The sequence below is a fragment of the Pecten maximus genome, chromosome 16 (genome assembly GCF_902652985.1).
Source record: "Pecten maximus chromosome 16, xPecMax1.1, whole genome shotgun sequence".
Taxonomy (NCBI): Eukaryota; Metazoa; Mollusca; class Bivalvia; order Pectinida; family Pectinidae; genus Pecten; species Pecten maximus.
The window spans coordinates 14,022,781-14,048,830 of NC_047030.1; the positions used below are offsets into that span (position 1 = coordinate 14,022,781).

The 26,050-nt window shown below is 35.7% G+C and overlaps 1 protein-coding gene across 2 annotated transcripts; it reads right to left on the reverse strand.

Annotated features, from left to right (window-relative positions):
- Nucleotides 1–1,716: 1,716 nt before the first annotated feature.
- On the reverse strand, nt 1,717–26,050 carry LOC117345279 (protein polyglycylase TTLL10-like). Of its 2 annotated transcripts, none has more exons than XM_033908329.1 (10): nt 25,608–26,050; nt 17,110–17,362; nt 14,732–14,850; nt 11,408–11,608; nt 11,002–11,164; nt 10,380–10,551; nt 8,576–8,716; nt 7,941–8,057; nt 6,307–6,400; nt 1,717–4,423 (listed from the first exon to the last, which is right to left on the reverse strand). In XM_033908329.1, exons 1-10 carry the CDS (start codon nt 25,630–25,632, stop codon nt 3,093–3,095), a joined length of 2,616 nt encoding a protein of 871 aa, XP_033764220.1. In that variant the 5' UTR covers nt 25,633–26,050; the 3' UTR covers nt 1,717–3,092. The 2 variants fall into 2 exon arrangements, with proteins under 2 accessions (XP_033764220.1, XP_033764221.1); XM_033908330.1 differs by lacking the exon at nt 25,608–26,050 and adding an exon at nt 22,565–22,596.

The following is a 26,050-nucleotide window of genomic DNA, read 5'->3' on the forward strand; positions in this document are numbered from 1 at the left end:
GTTGCTTTGTTAACAGATAAATATTCAATAATGCTCAGTAAAAAATCTTTTTAACGACAAAGCAAAAACAGTTAAAAAACAATTACAGTTAAACAATCGTGAGCCAGTGTATTACTGGTGTATTTTTATAAAACCTGGAATGTGATGACATTTAAAGCTCACACGTATACATCATGCAACCATAACATATACTGTAAATCTCTCTGATTTATACAGTGTAGGTAAAGTTTTAAAAGAAAATTGTACGCTTGACAAGGAGCTTCTGTACGGTTCCTGTACTTTAATTACACACTGTACAAAAAAATATACTTATTTTCTTAAAATATTCATTGATGAAGTTTATATACATTTTTTATGTGAAAGCTTTAAATTAGTTTTTACAGCCTCTTTGGGTTTTCGCTTGGTAGGGGTTTCATACACATAATTACACACTGAAACAAAATTTAGAAAAAACAAACAAATAAACATGACTGCAAAATACAATGAAATACATAAAATTATAGAATTATTAGAAGGAATCCCCAGAACTACAACAGTATTCAACAATAAAAAACCACACAGAAGCAATATAACTGCTTAATAAGTATGAGAAAGTCCTGCAGCTCACAAAACTTATATATAACTAAGTGCATGGTCAGACAGCCAACACAGGGAATGTACTGTATTTATCTATAAATAAATACCTGCATACCCACAAATAAGCCTCAGTCCAGGAATAAGCCTTTCTAGCCTCTTCAATTTTGCAGAACCATCAGTTTTAAAATAGAAAGCTAAAAGTGGTTAACAAATTAAATAAGCCCTCCCCAATGATTAATACTAAACTAATTTGACACTTACACTAGGGAAGGCTGGGGGCTCACTTGGGGATAAATACAGTATTATATATGTTAGTGAAGGCTGGGGGCCCACTTGGGGATAAATACAGTATTATATATGTTAGGGAAGGCTGGGGGCTCACTTGGGGATAAATACAGTATTATATATGTTAGGGAAGGCTGGGGGCTCACTTGGGGATAAATACAGTATTATATATGTTAGGGAAGGCTGGGGGCTCACTTGGGGATAAATACAGTATTATATATGTTAGGGAAGGCTGGGGGCTCACTTGGGGGATAAATACAGTATTATATATGTTAGGGAAGGCTGGGGGCTCACTTGGGGGATAAATACAGTATTATATATGTTAGGGAAGGCTGGGGGCTCACTTGGGGATAAATACAGTATTATATATGTTAGGGAAGGCTGGGGGCTCACTTGGGGATAAATACAGTATTATATATGTTAGGGAAGGCCTGGGGGCTCACTTGGGGATAAATTCAGTATTATATATGTTAGGGAAGGCCTGGGGGCTCACTTGGGGATAAATACAGTATTATATATGTTAGGGAAGGCTGGGGGCTCACTTGGGGATAAATACAGTATTATATATGTTAGGGAAGGCTGGGGGCTCACTTGGGGATAAATACAGTATTATATATGTTAGGGAAGGCTGGGGGCCCACTTGGGGATAAATACAGTATTATATATGTTACCAAAATGATCATTGATGATAGGATTGTAATAAATTAGATACAATTCATCACAAAACAACAATTAAGTTCTGGATGATGAAATGAGATATCACAGACATGTAAACGGTTCTATACAAAATAAATTATTTTTATAAAACATTAACAAGTGTAAGAGAACCCTGTTAAAGGGAGATAATTTCCTCTTTCAAAATATATATAAAATACAGGATATACAGCCAAGGATTCAAACATGTCTACACAAATTGATATATTATATCTCTGTTGTAATCATTGCATTTTTATCGTTCAGTTGTCGTGAAAAACTTCCCATTTCCTTGTGTAACAGGAGAGGGGAAAATGTAGCGGCCAGACCGGGGTTCGAACCCAGGACCTCCGAACACTAGCCGGATGTTCTACCAATTGAGCTACCTGGTCACCGATGATTGACCCAGTCCAGTCCCGCTACACTTGTATTCAGCTTTCATTATCTTAGTAATCTTTTTCTCTGATACTGTATGAATACTCATGTACTGTACTCATTATACTTAGTACAAGTCAAAAGCACCCCATATATATACAGTCATACCTGTCATATTTGACCTTCAGTGGGATCTTGGCACAATAAAGGTCATATATGACAGGTGGTCTCTTAATCCAGGTTTAGGTTACTATGACAGTATTTTACATTTGGAGGAAAACAATATGGTCACATATGAGAAGGAGTTGCTTAACTCGGGTGGTCACTTAGCTTGGCAGTTTGACTGTATACAATACAGACTTGTATAATACTGTGTATAATGTGGTACTGTTGACACATTTCCAGTTTTTCAGTTTGTGGTAATTAATACATTCACATCATAAAATCAATTGTAACTTGTTAGTCAAAACTTTCCAAAAAGGGAGATTGAATTTTACAGGATCAGTGTCTTTTAATTACTGTGAAAACGACATTTTGTTTGTGGGTTTGGTCTCAAAAAAATCCACAGCAAAAGACTGAAACTAACTGTAATCAAAATTGTATGTTTAAGAGCTATTGCAACTTATAAGGTATTACATGAAGATTAAATGAAATTAATAAAATTAAACAATGTTTTAAAAATATTTTTGGTTTGATAAATATTTATAGATTTTAAGTTTACACAGAAACAACAAAAATTAAAAATTGTACAAGATACTGACCCAGGTAATGTCTGAGTGTACTGGTAATGAAAATCTTAATTGATTGAACCTAGCTACACAAAATTAAATAAATTTAAATGCTTTTGAGAAAAATAACAATACTGTTGCTATACTGAGATAATATATATACATGTATTTGAAAAACAATATTATTGATTGAATTAATTGTAAAATAAAAACATGGGATTTAGTTTTCACTCCTCAAACTTTTTCAGGTAAACCTTACATGGCCAATAATATAGTACATGTATTATTATATCTCTTATATATAGTTTTTTAACATGATACGGCTAACCATACAAAAACATAACTTACATAATTTTGCACTTTAAATTGATTTTTAAGAAAATCTAGTAAAATTTAAAAGTTTACAGTTGACTAAATGTTTAAACCAATCGATTATTAGTTTCCACGATCAGGCCTGTCTTTGTCTCTATTCCTTCTGTGTGCAGATGTCAATGTGCTTTTTGAGGACGGGCGTGCCAGGGTATTATCAGAAGCTCCAGTAAAATTGGAGCCAAGTAATAGAGTGGTGCTACTCTGGCTATGACCAAGTAAAGAAGATGTAGACAGACTTGTGTCCCCGTGGCCAGATGAGGCTGAGCTGGCTCCAGCAATACCTGGAAACAAGATAGCCGGTTTGGTGGTGAGAGCTGACTCAGGACCGTTCATTTGGAGGCCGTTGGAGCCTAGAGTCCAGGTATGGCCACCAGCACTAGACCCTGAGGATGTGGAAGTCGATTTTGGTATTTCCCCGTTACTGTTTGTACTAGACGTGAAAACTTCACTCTTTATATGCTGGGTTGGAACATTAGAACTACTAGAGGTTGTCAGTGAAAGTGTTGGTAGTGTGGTCGTCAAGACAACAGTCTTTATTGGAGCACTGACAGGGTTTTTTACGTTTTCACTTGATGTTGTGGTTTTGGCCATCGATGATAAAGTTGGCTTAGAGGAAGTACTTGTCCTGAGCAATATTGGCTTATTTTTAGTATCGACTGACTTCACAGCGGACTTATTGGCAAATTTACTTGTAACATCTGCCGTTTTTGTCCGATTGTTAGTGTCAGCATTTGATACTTTAGTAGTTGTGTCTTTTGTGGCCGTGTCTTTAGTAGTTGTGTCTTTAGTAGCCGTGTCTTTAGTAGTCGTGTCTTTTGTGGCCGTGTTAGTTGTGGCCGTGTTAGTGGCCGTGTTAGTTGTGGCCGTGTTAGTTGTGACTGTAGTTTTGGTGCTATTGGAAGATGTATCTTTGTTTGTAGGAGCGGATTCTGTTTTAGTACACGATGCATCTTTTGTTGTTACAGCCGTTTCTTCAACCACTTGAGCGTCAGTGTCATTGGAGTTGTTTTTGTTTGCATTGCTATGAGTCATTTTTAATGCCACTAAATCATCCGCTGTTGGCACAGGTTTGGATACAATTGTTTCCGGGCTACATTCCTTCACACTAGCCTCTGTGTTTTTATTGCCTGTTGAAGCTCCTACCACCGGTGTACTGTTAGTCATCATACGATGACTCTTCACCGGAGATGCGTTCCGCGCTACAGCAGTGCTTGCTACAGTCGTCCGTGATCTCTCATTTGAAGAGTCTTTTACGGGCGATACACTGCGCGTGGACCGGGAAGACACATAAAATGGACGAGTCCCACAGTATAACACACAAAAGCCACGCTGAGAGTTAAGGGGAAGTAAGGATTGATGTCGCTTGGCCTTCTCAAAACACTCTATACTGATATCTGTGGAGTAAAACAATATACTGTAAGTAAAAGTAGATAATAAACTAGACAACATTATTACAAGAGATCCCAGAGGGATCTATGCACAAGTAGCTACGGATTAATGAGATCCATGAAGACCTGTCTGAGAAGTAGTGACAACAAACTTCAACTGACAAAATTCAAAATGGTTGCTTGTCGGCCATCTTGTTTTGTAATCAGTCTTAAAATTGTTCATGCTTATGTAACTAGGGACAGAGAAGTCAATTGCACCTACCTAAATGAAATATGAGAGAGATGCATAAAGAACCTTTGCACTAACAACTTTTGGAAAATTATGGACGAAAAGCAATTTGATTAAAAAATCAACATGAATGCTCCAAGCTGCAATTTACAACAAAAATATTAATTTAAGAAATAATTAACAATGATTCGTGTATTGTTGCAGGATATACCACGAGGACGAGGATATCTTGCAATTAAATTAATAACGAAGGCCACAGGCCTGAGTTATTAATTAAAATTGCAAAATATCCGAGTCCGAGTTGTATATCCGGCAACAATACACGAGTCAAAGTTGATTATTTCTATTCTACCATGTACTGTTTAGTTCTGAGATCGACCTCTTTCTAATAGAAAACCAGCAAAGAAACCCCGAGAAAACCTTGTAATTTATTTCTTGAGTATTGCATTATTTGTTGATGAAATATACAGGCAATACAGTACTACGATCAAGAGCATCTATCATATGGCATTGATTTTGAAATTTAAAAAAAGGATATAAAAGGAGGCCTCCGTAGGATTCGAACTCGCTTCGTGATAAAAAATTATTGAAAGACAAACCCTTTAGCCCACTAGGCTATAGTAACCTTTTAAAAAAAATCGGTGAATATTAGATATATAAAATTGTAACAGCCGTGATTCACGACCGTGTATTATTGGCACGAGCGTGGGTTATTGGAAAATAATACATGGTTTTAAACCAATCAAAAATGGCGTTGCATAGCAAACATGGTAGAATATACAATAATGTATGTATAGACAAACACTGAAGTGATGTAGCAAGCTAGGATAACGATTCCCTGTGTTTCTATTTATGATAATGGTGACCTCAATATTGACCTGATGGCCTTGAATTACAAACTCTTTAACAAGATCCTAAAACTGGTGATGTGTAATATCACTTAATTAAAAACAACTTGCTCAAGGCAACACTTAACTGGTCACATGTCTTTATAATAGCTAGGTGACATTTGAAGGAAAATTCATATCTGTGAAGAGCAGATGATAATTTTCATGTGTGTAAATTCTAATTATAGTAACAGTGACCTAGATATTGACCTTGTGACCTTGATTTATGTTTGAGGTATACTCATGGAAATGATGATATGTTTATAGTTTGGTGATGGATGAAGGGATGTTGCACTGTAAGAGAAAGGAGAAGGCCCTTTTTTACTGACCAATGGACATTGACTGCAACACTAACATATCCTATGATTTCAGGAACACATACAAACTTGGGACTGTCATGTAGACTTAATTTACTTTTTTTTTTTTATTATTTACTGGTTCTTTCCTCTATTATCTTCATTTTTTGATAAGATGATAAATCTAAAAAAATAGAAATAAATAAAACTGCTGGTGAACATATTAACCATTTATAATAACTTTTGTAGTTCACTTTTTAGAATTAGACATAGAAGTCAATCAGAGGTCCTCTTTCATGTTGAAGCCTTATTTTTGAGACCTCAATTCATTGGTTTAAGCTTTGTGGATTTACAGGAAATTGTAATTTTTAAAACAGAATCAATTTTTTTTTCTGGTGTTTAATTAACATCTGAGTCATGAAGTTTTTGAATCAGTCAGGCCATAACTTCTGGTAAAAGTTTTCTTTAATGACTTACGTAGTGATTCCTCCACAACTAGTGGGATGACCTCCTTCAGTGCTGAACAGTTACAATGGAGCGCTGGGTTAACATTGACTTCAATCAGCCAAACCTAAAACAGACATTCACATCTTACATAGTGTTATCTATCAAATATCACACAGCAAGCCCAATATAATACAATAAAATTAACTGTAAAAACATTTTAACATGAAAATACAATTCTTTTTACAAGCATATGTATCTTATCAAAATCATGTCCAGGAGTTGTTTTCTTTGTACCTTACTATTTATCATTAAAAGTAGACAGCCAGATAACTTTAGTTAAAATTATGGAAAATCATATTTACTCAAGTACAATATTATCACAGGGGTTTGACATGTTCTTTATGACCCAGAATGAAATATTACCCCTGAGTATGTCCCCCTGGGGTAATATTGAATTGGGGGTCGGATCCTGGGGTAATATAAATCTGGGGGTCGGATCCTGGGGTAATATTAATCTGGGGGTTGGACCCTAGGGTAATATTGATCTGGGGTTCGGACCCTGGGATAATACTGATCTGGGGTTCGGACTCTAGGGTAATATTAATCTGGGGGTCGGACCCTAGGGTAATATTGATCTGGGGGTCGGATCCTGGGGTAATATTGATCTGGGGTTCGGACCCTGGGATAATACTGATCTAGAGGTCAGACCCTGGGGTAATATTGATCTGGGGGTCGGATCCTGGGGTAATATTGATCTGGGGGTCGGATCCTGGGGTAATATTGATCTGGGGGTCGGACCCTGGTGTAATATTAATCTTGGGGTCGGACCATGGTAATATTGATCTGGGGTTCGGACCCTGGGATAATACTGATCTGGGGTTCGGACCCTAGGGTAATATTGATGTGGGGATTGGACCCTGGGGTAATATTGATCTAGGGGTCAGACCCTGGGGTAATATTGATCTGGGGGTCGGATCCTGGGGTAATATTAATCTTGGGGTCAGACCCAAGGGTAATATTGATCTGGGGTTCGGACCCTGGGATAATACTGATCTGGGGTTCAGACCCTAGGGTAATATTGATGTGGGGGTTGGACCCTGGGGTAATATTGATCTAGGGGTCAGACCCTGGGGTAATATTGATCTGGGGGTCGGATCCTGGGGTAATATTGATCTGGGGTTCGGACCCTGGGATAATACTGATCTGGGGTTCGGACCCTAGGGTAATATTGATGTGGGGGTTGGACCCTGGGGTAATATTGATCTGGGGGTCGGACCCTGGGGTACTATTGATCTGGGGGTCGGACCCTAGGGCAATATTGATCTTGGTTTCGGACTCTGGGATAATATTGATCTGGGGTTCGGACCCTAGGGAAATATTGATCTGGGGGTCGGACCCTGGAGTAATATTGATCTGGGGGTCGGACCCTGGAGTAATATTGATCTGGGGGTCGGACCCTGGGGTAATATTGATCTGGGAGTCGGACCCTGGGATAATATTTCATTCTGGAACATTATATGAACATGTCAAGTCCATATGGTATGTCAATGATATTAGTGATATGGGGACATTCATTCAGTGAAATCAGAACGTGTCAAGCCCCTGTGGTGTATACCCAATATAGAGGCTCGAAACAGAGGTTAAAGGTTATGTAGTTTGATTACCTTCATGTCTTGATCGACCATAAAGTCGAGGCCGAACAGGTCAAAATAGCCCACTCTAGCCTGCAGCTTGTGTTTTACACTGTTGAAGCAGTGGATCATTATCTTCTGCATTTGTTTCTACAAGTACAAATAATATTACTATTGTTATTGGTTTGTTTCCTCATTTAAGGGTATATGCTGCCATGTACATCAGTTACCTCCCTTTAAAGTCCATAGCTTGCATTTTGATATACAGTGTATATATTTTTTTATATCTGAATGCTGTCACCATATATATACATGTATATGTAACAATATAATATGAATTAAGACAGAAAGGCCTTGCAGAAAATTAGGTCTGCTAATCTAAAAAAAAATGTTTTCCTTAACAAGGAACTAATTTTTTACATTAATTAAATAATCAGGTTTCTACTAATTGCCACTCATTAAAAAATTATTTGACAAATATGACTGGTTGCTGACTTGCAGTAAATGTTCTGATTGGTTGAATTAACAGTGGTTAAGTTTTGATTGGTTGTTAGAATTAGATATCTCATTGGTTGTATCATCTTCAGTAAATCTTGATTGGTTGGTATACTTAGGGACCTGATTGGTTGTAATATAAATGGTACAATTTGATTGGTTGTTGTACTTACAGTAAGGGTATTGTAGACCCAGTCATGTTCTATATTTGCCTGTGACTTTATATGCTGATTGACATAGTCATTGAATTTATCCATTGACCATGCTGAATCCTCTTTATTCTCCTTGTAGTTGGGGTCCTTCTTCTGGACAAACTATCGAGAACAAATACAAAAATAGGATCAGGTCCCTGTCTCTCACATAGGTTAATGTTACTCAAATAATACACAAGAGTAATGTCATCCGTATAAAACTTGACTCACATTGTAAGACTAAACCTCACACTGGCATTAGGGGGTAAGTTCACAATCTAGAATCTATTTAGCACTATACTGGTATCCTAACAGTAAAAATTGTAACAGAAACAGACATAGTATGAATTACTTTAATTAGGCTTTACATTATAGAAAACATTGTGGCAAGAGAGCAAACTAGACATCATACACGTCAGCCTCCATAACTATGGGGTAACACAAATGGAAATACCAGTATAAAACTCTTCTGTTAGATTCGACTAATTTTCCTTGACCTTTTGGACCAAACATGCTTTACCTTTGGCCCAGGACCTTGATCTCTGGACAGTTGATTCCTTGTTTAATTCTGACCAACTTTACCTCATAAAGTCTTCCCAAAATGTTGGTGAAAAGGTACAAAATTGGACCTTGACCCATAAGCAGTGACCTTTATATTTGTCAAGTAGACTCATTTAAATTCCAACCAACTTTGATTCATTATCTCATAACTAAATTTTTATCAGTGATAAATATGTAACCTTGGCCTCTGACCCCAGTAACAATGACCTTTACACCATGACCTTGATATTTGGTCAATTGATGCCTTGTTTAATTCTGAACACTTTTGCTTCTCTTGTCAGGACAAAATTTTCATTAACAAAAACATACAAAACGTGACCCTGACATTTGACCCAATTACCTTATTTTTAATCAGTGACAACATGTTTAATTCTTACTAGCTTGCTTCATATTGTCATAATTAAATTTTTATCAGTAAAAAGATACAAAATGTGACCTTGGCCGCTGACTCAGTGCCCTTGACCTTTTGTAGAATGACTCCTTGTTATGTTCTGAACAATTCATAATGTCTTAACCAAATGTTCATCAGTGAACAGATACCAAATATGACCTTGACTTTTGACCAAATGACTTTGACCTACCTGAAACCAAATGTACACTTATAAATGAGTTGACTGATTCCTTTCAACACTTACACCAAAAACTTAACATTGTAAGAAGTAATCGTAAGACCCACAGGCAACCCTGAAACCAAATACTATAGCCCCAGTACACTTATAAGGAGTTTATTGATGCCATTCCATAAGCTCCCCTTCTCTTCAAGAGGCAAGCTAAAAACAGTTAATTTGGTGTTTATTTTTATAACAATTTCGTTTACCCATAAACAATTTGTATGACATATCAATGTACTTTTGCTTTCAATGATTATACACTAAATATTACCAGCTTAACTAAATTTGAGCAATGCAAAAGACAAATGAAGCAAAACCTATTAGTTTAAAACGGAACTATTATTTTCACAAGCAATCACAACTGTACAAAGCACATCCAACACATTCCTACATGCTTAAATATATACTTTATTTTGATTGTTGATTTGTAAGCCTTTACCTGATTGGTTGTGTGTGTCCCATATTGTTGATTTGTAAGCCTTTACCTGATTGGTTGTGTGTGTCCCATATTGTTGATTTGTAAGCCTTTACCTGATTGGTTGTGTGTGTCCCATATTGTTGATTTGTAAGCCTTAATTTACCTGATTGGTTGTGTGTGATTTGTAAGCCTTTACCTGATTGGTGAGATGTGTCATGAGACTTGTGTCCTTTGTGTCGTACTTGGTGCAGCAGAGACGTACGTATCCTTTGTGATAAAGGACAAGAAACGGAACTGTACTTCCAATCAACATGTACGCACGTATATCAAATTTCCGGCTGTCCAGCAGTAGGGGGTTATTTATATACCTAGTAAAGAACAATAAATCCCCTGTTAGTCATTATCTTTAAAATCTTCCATATTTTACTAGAAATATTAATCTTAGTTTTTTCACTTCTTAAAAACAAAAACTTTATATCAAAAATATATTTCACTAACACAACTAGTTAAGAAGCATAATTCTTTCATAATAGGCCAAAATTAATGCATGTAGTTCTTCCTCTATTTTTTATGTGTTTCAATAAATTTGTCTAATTTTGTATGAACTTTGAACTCTGCAAAACCTCTGACCTCTAACATTGTGCAATGTTCATGACCTTTAGAACATTTTCTTACCTTTTTAATTGGACCTCTTAACTTTTAATATCAGTTTAACTTTATTTTCTGTGAACTCGTTTGACCTCTTTATTATAACATCTAACCACTAACTTGAACTTCTGCTGACCCCTGTTTGACTTTTAAACTTTTTTGACCCTGACCTTTGCACGACCCTTGTCATAAGTGGCTTGGTGCCCTTTTGAGCCTGTTCCTTTTTGTGAACCCTCTCCTCCAATAGTTTGATGATCTCGTCATAGGAGCGGATGATAAAGATTCCCTTGCCTTGGTTTAACCCTGTTGGCTTGCATATCCACATTTCTCCATCTGAAATATTAAATTTCAATATGTGTTGATCAATTCCTTGAATAATCTTGCTGCAAGGAGGGCAATTTAAGCCTGAATTAATTATAGAGCACTAAAATCTTAAAACATATTTAGGAATAAACAGTTTTAAATTGTCTTTTCTTTAAATAATTTTAGAAGCAAATTACAACCTAAAGCAATACATAGCTATTGCATCATTGAAGAGAAAGATGCTATTCTGACATTGGTACAGTTATAAATTACCTTGATAAATTTTCAGAAATTCTTCTTTATCTTTTGCTTCGTCTAGCCTGTAGGTCTCTGGGACAAAGTCTGTGAATCGTAATCGGGGTGGTCTCCCCTTGGTACTGAGTGTGACCCGTTCATACTCCTGAAGACTGTTGAGCAAGCCCAGTTTATTGGTGAGGAGGTTTCCATTGGGGATGTGGTTCACCAGCTGATCTCCTGTCAGACAGATATTACAGACATTAATCCCATTGGCTATTCAAGCACAGATGTTATAGACATTCTCATTGGCTATACAGCCAGACAAGCACAGATGTTACAGACTTTCTCATTGGCTATACATATCAGACAAACACAGCTGATGTTACAGATATTCTCATTGGCGATATACAGTCAGACAAACATCATAAGCTGATATTTAACAGACATTCTCATTGGATACAGTCAGAGAAACATAGCTGCATGGTGTTACAGACATTCTCATCAGCTACAGTCGGATCAATGCAGATTTTATTTAACGTTCTCATTGGCTATATTGATTAAAGATCATGTCGTCATGCATTGACAACAAAAGCAACATCTTGCATGGTCAAATCTGCCATTGTAGACATGGCATCAATCCTTGAATGTATCAGATGTAGTTCATTCATCATACGAATGTATTATACATGTTCCTAAATGTAAACAATTAATATGGCTGATTAAACACATGGATTTGAGATGATGAAATATCAAACCATATCTTCTTAAGCAGATACCAAGTATACCTGTAGACTAAAAACTCACACAAGATCACCGAGTATACCTGTAGACTAAAAACTCACACAAGATCACCGAGTATACCTGTAGACTAAAAACTCACACAAGATCACCGAGTATACCTCTAGACTAAAAACTCACACAAGATCACCGAGTATACCTGTAGACTAAAAACTCACACAAGATCACCGAGTATACCTGTAGACTAAAAACTCACACAAGATCACCGAGTATACCTGTAGACTAAAAACTCACACAAGATCACCGAGTATACCTGCAGACTAAAAACTCACACAAGATCACCGAGTATACCTGTAGACTAAAAACTCACACAAGATCACCGAGTATACCTCTAGACTAAAAACTCACACAAGATCACCGAGTATACCTGTAGACTAAAAACTCACACAAGATCAGTCTCTCAGCTAATGCGGTGACATTATTATATACAATCTGCAGAACAAATTAATTGGAAGTACTGTAATACTGAACTCAAGAGACGAAGGAGAATAATCCCTGAAAACTTTCCAATGAGGAAATAACCTTAAACTCTATATAGCAGTGTAACTGTCATCTTGCAGAATAAATTCGAAAATTATGATTTGATATTTGATAAACATTTTCCCTATACATATATATTTCTGTTTATATGTGCATGAGCGAATGATAACTGGACGTCTATATACAGCTTGGGGAAATAAACAGGTAAATACAATTATATTGTTTTTGTTTGTTGTTCTTTTTTCACTTTTTTTTCTTGCCCAGCTAGGCTAAATCCACCTGTTTAAGAAGAATCTATAAACAGGTTGATGACTAATACATATAAATGACATTGTTTTTTTTCTCTTTGCTTATCAATGCTAAATCCGCCAGTTTCAAAAATATTCTATAAACATAATTTAAGTAACAGGTGACCTTTAGGTGGCCTTATGACAAACATACCTACATACAAATTTTAACATACCTACATACAAACATACCTACAAACTGTTGTACAGTAATAAGTTATATAAACTTTCAATACTATTACACAGTATATATTCTTGACATTGAACAATGCCTTAAGCTGATAATCGCCAATCAGTTAGTAAGTGGGTATTATTTAATTGAAATTTCACCTGAACTGCACAGTAAGTAGACGTCCCAATATATATACCAGTGTAGGGTGAACTGAACATTAGGCTGTAGTTACTGTGTCTGGTGAATCCCTAAACATTTGGAACCTACTGTAACATGCTGAATATCTTATCATGAGAAGCAAGTTATATGATGCTCCCTTGAAGAATGTTGAAGTAAATGATACGTGATATTTTCTTGGCAGACATTGAAGCAAATAATATGGAACTCCTTTGAAGGACAATGAAACATAAAGAGGGGGTCCATTGGGTTTGCAGAAGCAAAAATATGGGAATATTCCTTTTGGGAATATTGAAGCAAATATTTCAAGGCCCCTTTGGAGACTGTATGTTGAAGCAAAAAATGAGAGACCCCAATTATTGCATGTTGAAGCAAATAATGAGAGACCCCATGTTGAAGCAAATAATGAGAGGCCCCCATGGGGAATGTTCAAGCCTGATGACCTCTGGGGGATGTTGGAGTACTGTAAATCTCTTAGATTTCACAAACACTTTGTTTCCCAAACTTACCTCTTCAGACATATATTCATAAAAACATATGATTTTGCAAAGGTTAACTAGAAATGACTTTAAAATTTGTAAATGATGAACTATTAGATCCATGGACTCTACAAGACTCCTATATCAGTAGCCAATAGCTTGGCAACCATCCAAAGGTGTCATTTGTACAAATAATCACGATTAACTCTCCTTGCGACTATTAACATGAAAATAAATCCCACACAAAATATCAATGATATACAGTAGATGATACAGGATTCCCTCCCATGACCAACAAGTCTTGTCCTTAGGAGCTTTAATGGCCTCTTAAGGAGGATGTTGAAGCAAATGATGTTGAGTCCATTGCAACACATTTTATCAATTGCTCCAATGTGAACCATTGACTTCTTCTTTCTTATCATGTATGTTCTTTTGCTTTAACATTGGCTAGCTATTATAGATAAATGTGTTACTGGAAAGAATGTACAAATTGTGACAATTCCTTGCTGTGTTGCTTCATACATTTGTTTAACAATACATCTTGTATTAAGCTTCATAAAAATAAAATTCAATGAGTCTTTACCTCAGCAATATACAGTTTCATGCCTTTATTTATTATACAGTCAGAACTATTTCCCTGAGGTTATACTGGGGACCATGGGATGTGAACTGTCCTGAAGCAGCCTATACTGTTTACATCAGCAATCATGATCAGAAAGGGTACTTCATCATAATCATTTGAATGCTTAGAGGAGTGCTGAGATGTTTCATGCTATGGTCAACAGTTTTGATTGTAACGACAAGCTTGTTATGATTTTCTAGCAGTTTTACCTGAGAAACGTTGTAAAAAATACTCAATCTACGAAGGGAACCTGAATCGACTGCCTGAGATGACAATAGTGCATGTCTCATACTTTTAGGAATAAAACAAATCCTAGCTGTTTATGGTTGATTTTAAGATACAAACCTTCCTTATGGGAGCCATAGTTGATCCTTGTCTTGCACTCTGTCCACTTGAGTTTGAATCGCTCGTCGTACTTGTCCATAGTCCTTTTCCATCCCATTGCTGTCAAAGCCGATTCCACCCTAGAAATCATACAACATAATATAAAAGTTTTATACAGGAGTGGGTCAGTACGAGTGTGACTTGTAACTGTACCTGTATTATAGAGTCCTTACAGTGTTTTAATTTCATATGATCTTTAGTCTTAGGAAATTTTTATTTTAAAATGTGCAGGTCGTGGTAAGTCACCATAAATACTTTGAGACATGTTTCATTAAAAAACTCATATGAAAAGAAAATGCTTTCTAAAGATACTTATATTCTATCAATCAGGAAACTTGTACTCTGTAAGGTTTTATAAACAAGATGTGGTGGTAAATGAGGTAGTCTTTTTGTTGTATAATTTCTCATTCATGACATAATATCACTAATCTTAATATCATGATATCAAAGGTATATACCAGTGCAACCAATGAAAACACTCGAGGGTATGTTACACTGACATTTAGTGACAAAAATGTTACATGTGTAAATTCGTATAGTACTAATTAGATCTATTATTATGTGGTAGGTAGTATTGTCATATGGTCACTTCATTGATTAAGCATGCTTTTTATATATATATATGCTCATGCAGTTAATAAAGACCCATGGATTATCAAACAGAGGTCTCGGGTTCGATTCCTGTCAGCCAGCTGGTCCAATAATGGCAGCTAGGCCTGTGTTTCCTTTCACACATGTACCCAGTGTACAGTATTTATATATTAATGCACTAGCTACCTGAACACTTCACCTCAATAGAGCAGAGTCATCATATAATGATTAGCTATCAGTTTTAATTAATCGTTATTACTATAAATAGGAAATGCATTTTCCTAGGGCAAATAAATATTTGCAGGTAATTGAATCATATAATTGAATGTGTGTTTGGATACCAAGTCATGAAATGTTACCACCTTTCTGTCAAAAGAGTCATCAATATGTCAATACAATGAATTAGTTAGGGACGGATAATGGACAGTAAGTGCAATTCTATCATGGGCCTATGGTGTCACAGGCTGGGCATTGATTAACGAGAGAAATGCAGGTAGACATACAGGTGTGTCACGCTCTAGACAAATAGGTATCATAGACTTTATTGATTGTGACTTTTGGACCAGTACATACCCTAATTATACCTTGTTAATATGCAACACTTATTCCTATAAATAATGGCTTAAGTGTTTTAATTGATACCAGTATTATATTGCTAATTGGCAATCAGTGAATCTCTAATTGAATTAGACAGCAAAATTCTGACAGAAGTGTTTTCCCAGTACATTGTCACCCTGTGTTTCTGCTACACTGGCGATACTACAGCACTAATTGACAGTGTATACCAATAAATGGGCTGGTTTAACACTGTCTAATTGACAGTTTATACCAATAATTGGACAGGTTTAGCACTAATGGACAGTGTATACCAATAAATGGACAGGTTTAGCACTAATGGACAGTGTATACCAATAAATGTGCTCGTTTAGCACTAATTATGTATACCAATAAATGGGCAGGTTTAGCACTAGTTCACAGTCTATAACAATAAATGGGCTGGTTTAACAATTATTAACTGTATGTACCAATAATTGGACTGGTTTAACACTGTCTAATTGACAGTTTATACCAGTAACTTGACAGGTTGAGCACTAACTGACAGTGTATACCACTAGCTGGACAGGTTTAGCACTAATTGGCTGTGTATACCAATAACTTGACTGGTTTAGCACTAATTGATAGTGTATACCAATAATTGGACTGGTTTAGCACTAATTGACAGTGTATACCACTAGCTGGACAGGTTTAACACTAATTGACAGTGTATACCAATAACTTGACTGGTTTAGCACTAATTGACATAGTATAACAATTAACGGTGTACACCTCTAATTGACAGCATGTGTCACTAATTTACAGTGTGTGACACTAATTGATAGCATGTGACACTAATTGATAGTGTGTTACAGTGATTGATAGTGTGTGACACTAATTGACCCATTGCGTGACACTAATTGATAGTGTGGCACTAATTAATAGTATGTTACAGTAATTGATAGTGTGTGACACTAATCGATAGTGTGTCTAACTGATAGTGTTACAGTTATTGATAGTGTGTAGCACTAATTGACAATGTGTTAAAATAATTGATAGTGTGGAAAACTGACAATTTGTTAGACCGATTGACAGTGTGTTACACTGACTGACGGTGTGTTACACTAATTGATAGTATGTAAGACATGTTAATTGATAATGTTCAATACTTATTGACAGTGTGTGCGTGTAATTTAAATGATAACTGTACTTACAGAGATACACCATTGCCTCCACCTATGTAAAAGGTTGGCTGCATGTTGTTTGGAAGACTGCATGATGGAAGTTTGGATTGTTTTCCCCCTGGGGACTTCTTGCCCCCGATCTTTTTTACTGATTTAGACTGTGTATCTTCCTTCAATGATGAAACTTCCGGTGGAGCTGAAGCGGGGGTAGGGCCAGGAGCTGACCCCGGGACTGACCCGGGAGCTGACCCTGGGGCAACTGACTTTTCTGTCTCACCTGGATCTGTGAAATAAAAAAGAAAATCATTAAAATCACAGTGACTATTTTAGATTAACCAGGCATAATAGAGGGGCAACCAGATTAGTGGTGACTGGACAACCAGATTAGTGGTGACTGAACAACCAGATTTAAAGTGGTGACTGGACAACCAGATTAGTGGTGACTGAACAACCAGATTAGTGGTGACTGAACAACCAGATTAGTGGTGACTGAACAACCAGATTAGTGGTGTCTGGACAACCAGATTAGTGGTGACTGGACAACCAGATAAGTGGTGACTGGACAACCAGATTAGTGGTGACTGGACAACCAGATTAGTCGTGACTGGACAACCAGATTAGTCGTGACTTGACAACTAGATTTAGTGGTGACTGGACAACTAGATTTAGTGGTGACTGGACAACTAGATTTAGTGGTGACTGGATAACTAGATTTAGTGATGACTGGATAACTAGATTTAGTGGTGACTGGACAACTGCATTTAGTGGTGACTGGATTAAGAGACTGGGTATAAGTCCAGGGAACAACTGGATTAATGGTGGCTTGATTTCAAATAAACCTCATTAGGAATATATCAATGAGAATAGTCTTGATTAGATGTGGCTTGATGAACCTCTCTGAAGTTGTATATGATACGTTATATTCACAGTAATTATTAAAAGTCATCATAATCATTAATATCCTGTTATTAAAATAAAAATACATTTGGCACAAATTCCAGATCAAAGGTTAAATGACTTGTTACCTGATGATACTCTTGCCCTCACAAACCCTGCAATGGTGTTTCTCCTCTGAATTCTAACTCGATCAAAGAAATATGTTGCCTTAGCCCGGTCGAGAGAGTTAGTGACCTTTGTCTTGTCATTAGTATCCACTCTGTGCAGCGTGACCCTCTTGTTTTTAGACACGGCACATTGCAGTGCTACAGAACATTGTAAGGGAGGCAGCATGACCTTATACAATGTAGATAAGTCACTCTCCAGTCTGTGTTATGATATATAAAACTCTTTAGATACAGCTGTTCTGTATAACACAATTCAAATGTCTTCTGAATATCCAGTCCGCCAATCAACCAAAATGACTACTTATTACGATTTTTGTCATTACAATGAGGTATATCAATTTCTGCACTTAATTCACCTGAGTGTGATTCTCCAAAATGATGTCATTATAGTCCTTGAAAATTAACAGACACTGATCTGGCTGTCTGCGTTTGACAATTAAATATATCAAATTCTGTGATCGTCCTGCAGATCAGCAGAGAGTTAGGTACCTGATCACTCCTCACAAAGTTTAACACTGGCCGGGCAACTGTTGTGGCGTTGCTACTAACAAGTGATAATAAAAATCCTTTCAGAGTATATCTTGAAAGTTTAAAGCTTCAAGCAATGACAGCTATATATCACCTTAATTATAGCTTACACTCAGACGCCTCATGTTTTTAAATACTTCAACATTTGCATTTTTCAAACAAAGTCGACAAAGTTCAAGCTGAATAATTCAATCCTGTATTTCCTCACGAGAAACAAATGAAAATCTATCGAACTATATTATGATGAAAGAGAATGTAAAAATGGCTATGGTTTTTTTCTCCTAGCAACATGCATGCTAACACACTTGTAAATCCAAGTGCCAGAACAACCTGGCACTGTATAGACAGATTATATCTATCGCAAACATCATATTGACTATAATCAATTATAAAGGAGGCTTATGAATATTCAAAGGCTTATTCTTCCTCTTTCAAATAAAATGTTTAAAAGGAAGAAAAGGAATTATGATCACAGGTGATATTGGCATTTTCTGCTCTGCACGTAAGAACAGAATACTCAAAGCACATGCATTTAAACTCATAGAAATTGGACCTTTTGGTACACAATTTAGAACATTAACTCCATAAAAGGTCCATCATGTTCAGCTATGGTTTCACTCATACAGAAGGCAAAACAGAGACAGTTTGACAGAGCACAATGACGGACCAGAATCAATATGGGGATATCAATATGTCTACAGCTTCCAGATCGGCTCTAATCGATAGCTCTCTTTTCCTCCACAAGTCAACCGTACGGTAAATAGCTGACACGTATCAATCAATACATTACACTTATGCTTTTCAGGTAGGGGTTTTTTTCATCATTCAACCTTCTCCATGCAGACTGGCCCTTAAATTCATATCACGGAGTCTTAATTTTACATTCATATGCACTTATGGTAAATTAAACTGCTATTTCACTGCAAAATTGTTATTCCGATCATTGATGAAAAATCCTTATGATTCACCTTAATGAACATGAAGTTGTGTATGCTGTAGACATTAAAGGTATCTGGGTACCAATTAATATGCAGGAACTTGTATACCCGTCACTGACAGCGATGCATGATATTTCAGACTTAGAGGTCTGCTGTATAAATGCTGAGCTGGGTTTTTATGACATAGATTTTCATGGTTTTAAAGATCATTTTTGCAGAAAATGTGCAATGGGTTAAATTTTAAAAATTTATTTCCTTCATTAAGTTGCCTTTTTTATGATTCTTTGAAAATAGCAAAAAATTAAATCCCTGAAAAAAACATCTTTAAGCTAAAACTGGACTTTTTTAAAAATCTAAACATTTTCTCTTGGGCCAATATTGTATAAAGCCATCTTCCCCTAAACATGAATGGGTATGTGTATAGGCATGCAAAGAGTCCATATTATATAACTCTGAAACATTGTTTTGTAGCCATGATACAATACCAATGTGAACAATTTTCCACATAATCTTCAGGTATCTGAAGTGTAATCATGATAAAAACACCATAATACTGAAGACACAATAATAACAAATTAACATTTCAAAGTAGGCTTATCAGGATTTTTTCAAAAGCAAAACTCAACCATATGATGTATTATGCTTTAAAAACTTCAAATGTCTCCATTGTGTTATAAATAACATAAAACAAAAACAAAAAACAGAAATTTTAACTCATATGCGTTCAGTATGGTTCAGATGTTTTGAACATAAAGACTAATTTAATTTGTGCTATGTGTAGGTTTTTATTATACCTATAGACATAGGAGAACAGATTGTGGACTCAGAACAACAAAAGGCACAGCTGATCACGGACCTGGAGTCACTAGGCCCTGTTTAGTGCGTTGATCCCTTTACGAGATGTGATATGCATGATGGATCCTATTGGGCACACATATAAAGATATTCATGTCCCACATAATATAGTCCATTATGTACTTATATACAATTCCAATATGATCAAAGAGGTTTATAAATTCTTCTGTGCTATATTACCAAAATATACAAACTGTAAACACACTAACTTATCAGTATATTTTAGAATTATAGATAAAATATTATTATTGCATTATTGCGTCACATTTCAAAATTATATATACAAAACATAAGTTAATTTTTTTCAAGTTTAAATCCTATGTGAGAAATGGGTTTATAGCATTAATTGCTGGCACTTTACTTTTATCAGAGTGTAAATTCCTCACTATATATATGTACAAGTATATTCCATTTGTTCTGGGATTCCAATACTTATTGTATGCTAGCTATAGCGCACTACATGGTCATCATTTTGTTTGTTTATTTGTTTGTTTACTGGGTTAATCACCCCAAGAATAGCCAGGGTCATTTTGAGGCGAGGTCTTCTAGCTTGTAGCAGTTAATTGGTGACTACGTATACCTCACTGAACAATACATAGACGACCCATCATATGTCATCCAGATTAATTAGCATAAAGTTTCTTGCCCAAGGACACAGCAGCTAGTTTCTCAGATTCTGAGTTAAACAAAAACTAACACGGGTAGGAAGCATCAAACCACAGTGTACATGTAACATACAAACATTAGGTCTCAATAGATAATACTGCTGCAAGGTTTAGATTATTTACATTCTGACACATTAATCTGGATCTGTTAAGTGCTTAATCAATATTCTCATTCACTCTACATCCGAGTCAAACACTCCAGAGATACGGAAGGTCAACACAATATTGGTATACATGACAAACATTCTACTGGTTGAAATAGACATCATTCTAAAAGCATAAAAGATAATCACCTTCAGAGATTTTAGTACTTGTGCTTTAAATCATTTATGTAATATTTATATATTTTGATATATATATACAGGTAAACCTACACACTATTAAATGTAGAATTTGTTGGCCTAGTGTATAGAATATGTAGGGTATTTTCAGATTCTGTGTTGACAGACTCGTAGCTTTTGTAAATATATCAATAAAGCGTTTTCCATATATCCCTGACTTTACACAAACAAAGATTTCATTGTGTAGCAGGTGTCACTATAATACCGTTTTGAAAATTGCTCTGTAACGATCATTATTTGTTCTTGTGCATATAGCTGCAGAATAGCACAATGGAACATGTATATACATTGTACACCAAAGAACATATAATCTGATCCTATCACATCCCAACAAGAGAAGTGACACTTACAGTTTAGGAAACACAAATCTAATGGCGGCATGATTGTGGGAAATGTTCAGTATTATTTCACTGATATAATGGACAGTATTGACCTCGACTTAATACACTTGTAACATTTAACCCTCAGATTGCACTCTGATACACCTGTTTGAATCCTTTTATTCATACATCTCTGTATTTTTTTCTAATAGTGCTCAACATGTACAAAACATCTTCCTGATTGGTCCATCTGTATGAGTCCTCAATCATCTTAGAACAATGTATCATTCATTTCATTGCAATGTACACAACCCCACCTTACTAATCCTCATCTTGATATACCTGTATGAAACCTTCTTTTGATTTACTTTAATTATTTGAATTACTTAAAGTTAATTACAAGTTTGAATATTTAGATTTTAAGAAAAGTGTTACACATATTAAACATGTGGCCCAAATATTCTTATGCATGGACTTTTTTTTAAGATATTGGTTTCTAATATACATGTAGCCTCTGGTGAAACTTGTCATATAGAATTGATAACTACTTAATTCAATTCCAACCATTATATGTTTAAAATCTTTAAATGACATACTATAGTTGGCACATATCTTATTGATGATAAATGACCTTTATAATGCCTTTTAAATATATTACTTGTATTTATTCAGGTTGCTTGTGAATGGGTACAGAAGATTTTATATAAATATGAATGTATATAGGCTGTTGAATGCCTACAATTAATTGATTGATGGTTTTATTTGGAAACCTACCATTATTGCTAGAGTCATTCTGCATAGTGACGGTATGAATCCTTGTCTTGATACACCTGTATGAATCCTTGTATAGATACACCTGTATGAATCCTTGTATTATAAGATACACCTGTATGAATCCTTGTTTTGATACACCTGTATGAATCTTTGTTTTGATACACCTGTATGAATCCTTGTATATATATAGATACACCTGTATGAATCCCTGTATAGATACACCTGTATGAATCCTTGTATAGATACACCTGTATGAATCCTTGTATAGATACACCTGTATGAATCCTTGTATAGATACACCTGTATGAATCCTTGTATAGATACACCTGTATGAATCCTTGTCTTGATACACCTGTATGAATCTTTGTATAGATACACCTGTATGAATCCTTGTATAGATACACCTGTATGAATCCTTGTATAGATACACCTGTATGAATCCTTGTATAGATACACCTGTATGAATCCTTGTATAGATACACCTGTATGAATCCTTGTCTTGATACACCTGTATGAATCTTTGTATAGATACACCTGTATGAATCATTGTATAGATACACCTGTATGAATCCTTGTATAGATACACCTGTATGAATCCTTGTATAGATACACCTGTATGAATCCTTGTATAGATACAACTGTATGAATCCTTGTATAGATATATATATATATACACCTGTATGAATCCTTGTATAGATACACCTGTATGAATCTTTGTTTTGATACACCCGTATGAATCCTTGTTTTGATACACCTGCATGAATCCTTGTTTTGATACACCTGCATTAATCCTTGTTTTAATACACCTGTATGAATCCTCATTTTAATTGATTTGTATCGGTCTTCATCATTGAAATTTATATAGAATATGTATTAACCCTCACCTGCACACTAGTATGAGTCCTAATATCTTCAATAAGCTGTATGATATCAGTCTTCATCACTGAACTGTCATTAAATCATCACCTGTATACACCTGTATCAGTCTTCATCATTGAACTGTACCTAAATCATCACCTGTATACACCTGTATCAGTCTTCATTACTGAACTGTACCTAAATCATCACCTGTATACACCTGTATCAGTCTTCATCACTGAACTGTCATTAAATCATCACCTGTATACACCTGTATCAGTCTTCATCATTCAACTGTCCCTAAATCATCACCTTTATACACCTGTATCAGTCTTCATCACTGAACTGTCATTAAATCATCACCTTTATACACCTGTATGCTACACCTGTATCAGTCTTCATCATTGAACTGTACCTAAATCATCACCTTTATACACCTGTATTCTACACCTGTATCAGTCTTCATCATTGAACTGTACCTAAATCATCACCTGTATACACCTGTATCAGTCTTCATCATTGAACTGTACCTAAATCATCACCTGTATACACCTGTATCAGTCTTCATCACTGAACTGTACCTAAATCATCACCTGTATACACCTGTATCAGTCTTCATCACTGAACTGTACCTAAATCATCACCTGTATACACCTGTATCAGTCTTCATCACTGAACTGTCATTAAATCATCACCTGTATACACCTGTATCAGTCTTCATCATTCAACTGTCCCTAAATCATCACCTTTATACACCTGTATCAGTCTTCATCACTGAACTGTCATTAAATCATCACCTTTATACACCTGTATGCTACACCTGTATCAGTCTTCATCATTGAACTGTACCTAAATCATCACCTTTATACACCTGTATTCTACACCTGTATCAGTCTTCATCATTGAACTGTACCTAAATCATCACCTGTATACACCTGTATCAGTCTTCATCATTGAACTGTACCTAAATCATCACCTTTATACACCTGTATTCTACACCTGTATCAGTCTTCATCATTGAACTGTACCTAAATCATCACCTGTATACACCTGTATTCTACACCTGTATCAGTCTTCATCATTGAACTGTACCTAAATCATCACCTTTATACACATGTATTCTACACCTGTATCAGTCTTCATCATTGAACTGTACCTAAATCATCACCTTTATACACCTGTATGCTACACCTGTATCAGTCTTCATCATTGAACTGTCATTAAATCATCACCTTTATACACCTGTATTCTACACCTGTATCAGTCTTCATCATTGAACTGTCCCTAAATCATCACCTTTATACACCTGTATCAGTCTTCATCATTGAACTGTACCTAAATCATCACCTTTATACACCTGTATGCTACACCTGTATCAGTCTTCATCATTGAACTGTACCTAAATCATCACCTTTATACACCTGTATGCTACACCTGTATCAGTCTTCATCATTGAACTGTCCCTAAATCATCACCTTTCTACACCTGTATCAGTCTTCATCATTGAACTGTACCTACATCATCACCTTTATACACCTGTATCAGTCTTCATCACTGAACTGTCCCTAAATCATCACCTTTATACACCTGTATCAGTCTTTACTATTGTATTTCATTGTAACATACATTTATTTTTATATTCATATGAATTTTTATACCTTTACTTTAGTTATTCATTTTTTTAACCGCATCAATTCTTGATGTGACAAATCTCCAGCCTCCTCATCATTTTCCTAAGTTCCCAATATTGATCAGAAACGGCAGTATTGTACAGACAATAACATTTCCTATTTGAATTACTTAAAGTTAATTACAAGTTTGAATATTTAGATTTTAAGAAAAGTGTTACACATATTAAACATGTGGCCCAAATATTCTTATGCATGGCTTTTTTTTAAGATATTGGTTTCTAATATACATGTAGCCTCTGGTGAAACTTGTCATATAGAATTGATAACTACTAAATTCAATTCCAACCATTATATGTTTAAAATCTTTAAATGACATACTATAGTTGGCACATATCTTATTGATGATAAATGACCTTTATAATGCCTTTTAAATATATCACTTGTATTTATTCAGGTTGCTTGTGAATGGGTACAGAAGATTTTATATAAATATGAATGTATAGGCTGTTGAATGCCTACAATTAATTGATTGATGGTTTTATTTGGAAACCTACCATTATTGCTAGAGTCATTCTGCATAGTGACGGTAAGACACCCAGGAGTTTGTCCTGTAGGCTGACCTCAGAGTCTCTCCACAAGTAATCCAGTAAAATCACCAATTTATTCCACATGTGTTAGTCGTACCAAATTGTAGAATTAATACTCTTCATCCCCATATTAGGAAAATCACAAGGGAGTGGATGAGGAGGGCTCATTTTGTCGTTAAGTTGAAGGTCCTGACATTGTATGTGTTTACGAAGACTCCTGTGTATTATAAGGCATTGCCAAAGTATGTACTGGTGTTTCCGATACAAACAGCACACACACATACATAATACACCTCCATGTAAGAGTTTTGTTCAATAACCGTTATACCTATCTATACACTATGTAACTTAACGATATACGTTTGGCACAGGTAGTTAACGATACACCTATGGCACAGGTAGCGAACAGT

Coding starts and splice junctions, on each gene's coding strand:
- LOC117345279 (XM_033908329.1), bottom strand. CDS start 25,632: ATGCAGAATGACTCTAGCAATAATG. Junction 10,552..11,001: donor ATGACAAGGGTCGTGCAAAG/GTCAGGGTCAAA, acceptor GTTCTTTACTAG/GTATATAAATAACCCCCTAC. Junction 8,717..10,379: donor TGACACATCTCACCAATCAG/GTAAAGGCTTAC, acceptor TGTTCTCGATAG/TTTGTCCAGAAGAAGGACCC.